General features: G+C 54.0%; 1 protein-coding gene across 6 annotated transcripts in view; it reads left to right on the top strand.

Moving 5' to 3' along the window:
- The first annotated feature begins 495 nt into the window (after window positions 1-495).
- KCNQ2 (potassium voltage-gated channel subfamily Q member 2) overlaps window positions 496-6,000 on the top strand; it is a 74,940-nt gene continuing 69,435 nt past the window's right edge. For all 6 annotated transcript variants that reach the window (XM_017833239.1, XM_017833236.1, XM_017833238.1 and 3 more), the window contains exon 1: window positions 496-791. In XM_017833239.1, the coding sequence (XP_017688728.1) occupies window positions 496-791 (296 nt within the window). The remainder of the gene's footprint in view (window positions 792-6,000) is intronic.

Raw genomic sequence — 6,000 nt, 5'->3', positions numbered from 1 at the left:
AGCCCTTCCCATGGGGCTCTTGCAGAAGGAGCCCACTCCTTGGTGATTTTTGGGGGGATCCCATAGCCTGATTTGGGAAGGGGACGCTGGACACTGTGCTGGGGGAAGATGTCGGACCTTAAATTGAGAGGGGGATGCTGGAGGGGGAAACAACGCATTTTGGGGAACAATGCCAGATCCTGATTTTCTTGGTGGGGAACGGCCGGAGCCGCTTTTTCTTCTTTTGGCTGGGGAGGGGAAAACCCAGGTGGCAAACCCGGGTTTCTGGGGAGTTGGGAGGCGGAGGGGGGGGGAGCGTGAGATGCTGCCGCCGGCGGGGGATGCCAAGGGTTAAGGGGGCGGGCGGCGGCGGGGCGGCGCTGGCGGAGCCGATTGCAGCGGCTCCTGCGGCTTCGGCTGCGCCGGGTGCGGAGCAGCGGCGGGGAGCGCGGGCGGAGCCCCCCGCCGGAGCCCCCCGCCGCCCCCGGCCCCGCCGCCCTCCCCCCCGCCGCCACCATGGTGCAGAAATCCCGCAACGGAGGCGTCTACCCGGGCCCCGCCGCGGAGAAGAAGCTCAAGGTGGGCTTCGTGGGGCTGGACCCGGGCGCCCCGGACTCCAGCCGGGACGGAGCGCTGCTCATCGCCGGCTCCGAGAGCTCCAAGCGGGGCAGCATCCTCAGCAAGCCCCGCTCCGGGGTCTCGGGCAGCGGGAAGCCCCCCAAAAGGAATGCTTTTTACCGCAAGCTGCAGAATTTCCTCTACAATGTGCTGGAGAGACCGCGGGGATGGGCTTTCATTTACCACGCATACGTGTGAGTAAAAAAGGGTGGGGGGCAAACCTGATGGCAGAGACTCCCCCTCTGCTCGGTCTGCCCTCCTCCACCCCTCCCAGCCCCCCAAATGCGCCGAGGAGGGAGGATGCTCCAGCTGCAGAGCGGGTGCGGGGAGGGGATGCCGGGTGCCAGGGCTGGCTGGGGAGCCCCGGGGGATGCTGCGGGGGGCGGAGGCTGAGCCTCTCCCCCGCTCCAGAGCAGTCGGGCTGCTGGACCGGGCCGCCGCTGCATCCCGCATCCCTCATCCCGCATCCTGCATCCCTCGCCCCAGCCCAGGCGGTGCCCGGGGACGGGGCGGGAGGCGGCGATCTCCATGCGGGGAGGGAGGTGGGGGGGAGAAGCTGCCCCTGCAGAGCTGGCGGGTGGCTCCTCGGAAAGGTGCGATGCACCCTGTTCCCCCTGCCCGCTCCTGCTTGCGGGGGAAGGGGCTGCTCATGCGGTCGGTGCAGGGGGCTGGAGCAGCGGGAGTGACGGGTAGCGACTGTTCCTCCGTCTTGCTTGAAATCACCATAGCAATGCTGAGAGCAGAGGAACAAAAAGCTCTGCTCAGGCACTGTCTCTCCTCCCCCCCCTCCCCCCGCCCCAGCATCCTTTCCCCTCCCCGGCCCCATCTTTGCACGTTGGGTGGCTGAGGAGGGTTTGGGGATGCGTTTGGTTCTGGGGCTCTGCTCAGGGTTCTGGAGGTATTTCTTGTCCCCCCGTGGGAAGCGGCTGAAGTGGAGATGTGTCTAGAAAGAAATGCTAATCAGTGTCTGGGGCTCCCTGCCTGCACAGAGCCGAGCGGTAAACAAAGGAGCATCCCTGGGTGCACATCTCCCCCCCGGCACCGGGTTTTAGGCAGAAATGGCCCAGTTGACCCTCCTTTGGCAGAAGGATGCCCATCTCTGAGGCATTGCTGCATAGGAGAGCAGATGACTTCCCGTTGTTCCCAGGACTGCAAAGGGTCAAGATAAATCGCTGTGTTACTGCAACTCCCTTCCCTCTGGGACTTTCCACAGTCCCACCAGGCTCTTCTGCAGGCCTGGGCTCAGGTTGGGGTGCTCATGCCCTTGGTGTCAATGGTTGGTTTGGGTTTTTTTTGTTTCTGTGTTTTTCATCATGGCCAGGGCCTCTGTCAGCCCCGGCAGGAGGATTTTTGGGGCCTTTTCTGTTTTTTCCCGCCCCTGCCATCCTTTTGGTGTTATGCTATTGTAAAATAAGGAGTTGGGATGTGCTTTCTGGTCCTCAGCCATTTTGTACATTGTACATTGAGGCTTCCAGGGAGGTGTTAGTGGGACTGGTCGGAGAGGTGAGATCCTGGCTGGGTGGAAAGGGAAGCTTTTCCTTGCACTACTGCAAGTTCAGGTCCTTGGGGGATCTTGTGCCCCAAGGGAAACAGGAGAGGAGAAGAGAGAGCATCTGTGGAGCTCAGTTGCAGCTATGATGGGTCCAGTCCTGGGCACCCTGAGCATCCTTCATGCTCCTGGCCATCCTCTGGAGTTGTAGGTGGTTTGTGTCACAAAACCTTCCAGAATCGTGTGGAGGGGTCGAGCATCCACGCTGTGAGCTGGGAGCTTCCCTGTGCGTGTGCCAGGGATGGGGATGTCGTGCAACGTGCACTGTACACTGTGAAACACAGGTGAGAGCCCAGCTTGGGACACTGGGGTGGCAGTGATAGAGATGGAAGGGGCTGAAAGCCAAATGACAAGCAGCAGGGGTAGCCCTGACTGTAAGAGCTTTATAAAAAACTTTGGCTTCTTCAGCTACTGTATCTTAACTTCTGACCTATTTGGCTCTCTGCTTGGGCAGCCAGGAGTGCTCCCAGGGCAGGAGCAGGGTTACCCCAAACAGATCTGTTCCCAGTGCCAAGCTGGGGTGCCCATTGGTTCTCCCAGCCCAAGCAGCTGTGTTTCTTCTGGGCTCGTGACTCTACTTGAGTCTGCTGTGACAACACATGGAGCCATTGAAAACCATCCCCACCCATGCACCTGCTGGGAAAGAAAGGCTGAATTCAGGGCTGGAGTGGGAATTGCCCCAACGTCTGTGAAGCATTGGTGATATAATTATTTTTTTTATGGTCTATTGGGAAGTTATATGAATTCCAGTCTTCTGAACTGTACCTACGATAGGTTTAGCCTTGGCAGTTTCTGTTTTGTTATTTAAAGAGCTGAAGGATTTGGTAAACTTCATACAAAGTCCCCAGGATAAGCTCATGCACCAGTTATCAGCCTTTGCTGCCCGGGTGAGTCTGACATGGCCTGTGTCAGGTCTGTGAGTGTTGGAATGGGGCAGGGAGGGGCTTTCCTGGGTTTCTGTAACTGGGAGTCTCTAAGCCAGCCAGCCAGGACAGATAAAAAGCTTAGTTGCTGCATATTTGAAGATATGGGAGGATGATGAGACTGGCTCAAGGTCATAAAGTTTGTATGGAAGAGCTGGAACCATCCAGATGTCCCGATGGCCGGTGCAGTGCCCTACCTGTGCTATTGGGGTCATTCTGTCTCCTCCTGCCCCAAACCCCATTTTGTGCCAAAGCCTTGAGCACAAAAGCACCTTTAGCTCCCATGCTGCAGGAATGGGAGTCCTGAAAAAGACTGTGGATGAGGGTGCCTTGTTCTGCTACTGTCTTGGGCTCAGTCAGAACCCCACCCCAACCCCACCTGCCAGCACCCCTATTTCTCTGCTCCTGCTGCTCACAGGGACTTTCTTGCAGGAAGCTTTAGGAGCTATTTCCAGTGTGAATGAGTTTGTGACCGTGCAAGGCTGGGTTTTTAGCTTGTAGAGATGCTTATAGACCCAGCTGCGTTTCTAGGTGTGGAGCTGCTCCGAGGCCACTGTGCTGCTCCCTGCACCCAATGCCAGAACACAAACTGTAGGGACTCTCCCAGCATGGAGATGCTTTAACAAATATGAGAGGTGCCTCTGGGTCAGTACCTCCGACAAATGCCTGTCTGCAGAGGCCCATCTCCCAGGTAGGTTCTGCACCAAGTGATCGATGCTCTGCCTTGAGATACCCGTGCAGGTTGCATTTATTTCCAATGTTGCATCCCAGATCCAATCCATCTGATTTCATTCCCCCACCTCTTTCTGTTGTCACTCATTCCCTTCCACACCATTTCATGCACAAGGAACCAGGGAAATTCAAACCAGGGAAACTCCCCCGTTTCCCTCCTCACCCTCAACTCCAACTCATTAACATGGTCTCATCTCAAATGTTACCTCTCTAAAAGTGCTGTGAGCAAAAGTACAGTTTTATATTTTTGTGTTAGGATGCATTTTTATACTTAAAAGCTCTTCCTACACTGACACAACTGGGTGACCTGCTCATGGGAGCTGTGTGTATACAGATCATATGTAATATATATTTTGCATTGCCCCATGGACAGCTGAGCCTGGTGGGCCCCATTTTTGAGTGTGGCTGGAGGTGGACTCTGGTTCCCCTATCTCATCATCTCTCGGTATTCCAGTATTTCTTTCATCATCTTTCTTTTTTATTCCTCCCCCCACCCTTTTTTTTTTTGGCAGATCCTTAATGATGCAGCACGTGGCCTCATTCTGTTCAAGGCTGAGCTGAAACTTGAAAAGTTGAGCTGTGTCTAAATAGCAGATCAGGATTTTTGAGGGATGCAGCAGCACTCGGATCTTGAGGCAGTTTTGTGCACAAGGAAGCAGCTGGCTTCCAAAATGATTTGATTTTATTTCTTTGAATAATCTGTTTTTTTCCTCCTTCTATCCCTTTTACCTTGGTTACTGTAACCTGTCCTGTGCTCAGAGGTGCTGAGTTGGAAGGGCTGCAATACTTGAAAGTGATTTTATTTCAGGAGGGACCACTGTGTTCTGGGCCAGTCTAAGCAAGGTACTTGCAGTGGGCACCTCCAGAGCCTGATGTGTCTGGAAGCCCATTTGCTGATCTGTGGGTGAGCTGCTCATACTTGGCCTCTGAAGAGGAGGGGCCTGGATTTGGGGCAGTGGCAAGAAAACATCCTGGATTCAGGCACTTTTAAAGCTGTGTCCTCAGGAACCAAAATAATTCTTGCATTTCCTATTTAGAATTTAGAACCCTAATGCGCCTTTTTAACTGTGTTAAAAATAGTTTGGGTGCATTTTTTATCTGCATACTGTGCACCATACATTCAGTTAATTAAGCAAGTGCACGGACTTAAATTATAATAAGGAAGAACATTTCCTCTCTGTCTAATTCTCTTAAAATTTCCTTGTACCATCCCCATCCCATTTGTTCTTCCCTTTTAACCCAGCCACAAGCCACCTCTCTCTTCAGAGAGTCTCCTGCCCATGCTGCATCCTGGCATGGCCACAGTTGGCACAGTGGGAGCATGGGGAGTGGATGCAGTTGCTTCCCTGGAGGTCCAGGGTTTCTCAGTGCAAGGGTGGCCTCTTTTGTTACTCCTTCCTCTCCTCGGAGTCTGATGAGAACGTGGTTATTTCACACAGATCCATTCCCAGATAACCTCTCACATCAGAATTTTGGGGTAAAAGTAGTTTGACAGTCTCAAAACTCTGAGGAGTGGGGTGGTTCATGGCAAGCCCTCACCCACAGTGTTATTGCGGGCAGGTACAATGCCACCAAACTCAGCCCATCCTCCAGTGACATACAGGGACCTCCTGGATTCTCCTTCCCACCTCTTAGTTGAGTACTTGGGGTGAAGGAGCCAGCACAGATCTCGCACCGGTGCTGAGCTTCATGGATGTGCTGGGCTTTGACCTGCAGGGCTGGTGCCCTCAGCCGAGTGGTTGTGTCCTCCTGAGGGGCCAGGGGGACCTTCACGGTGTGAAGCCTCACGAGCTCCTCCCCAGCTTAGTCAGAGCTTGGTGGGAGCAACCTGATTTCAGTCGCTCTAATGTGTCACGTTCCAGGCGTCACACTCACCCCACACTGACATTAAGGAAATGAAAAACAAGCTGATCCCCTGGGTGACCTCCTTTTGGTGCTGCACAAACCTCACTCAACCAGATGAGTCTTGCTATAGCTCAATTTATTATTTATTATAAGAGGAAATAACCCGAAAAGCAAGCCCTAAATCATATACTAAAGGGAAGATGGGCACTGCTGAGAGATGCAGTTAGCAAAAATCAGGTTTCTTGATTTTTTTTGCATTGCAGCAGAAGGAAGGGACATCAGTAGGGTAAGAAATTGTGGTTCCTTTGGCAGGGCAGAGGGTTTGCCTGTCAGTTAGGCACCAATGGTGCTTAC

Source organism: Lepidothrix coronata, unplaced genomic scaffold, assembly GCF_001604755.1.
Source record: "Lepidothrix coronata isolate B3197 unplaced genomic scaffold, Lepidothrix_coronata-1.0 Scaffold212, whole genome shotgun sequence".
NCBI lineage: Eukaryota > Metazoa > Chordata > Aves > Passeriformes > Pipridae > Lepidothrix > Lepidothrix coronata.
This window is presented reverse-complemented; position numbering and strand designations above follow the sequence as displayed.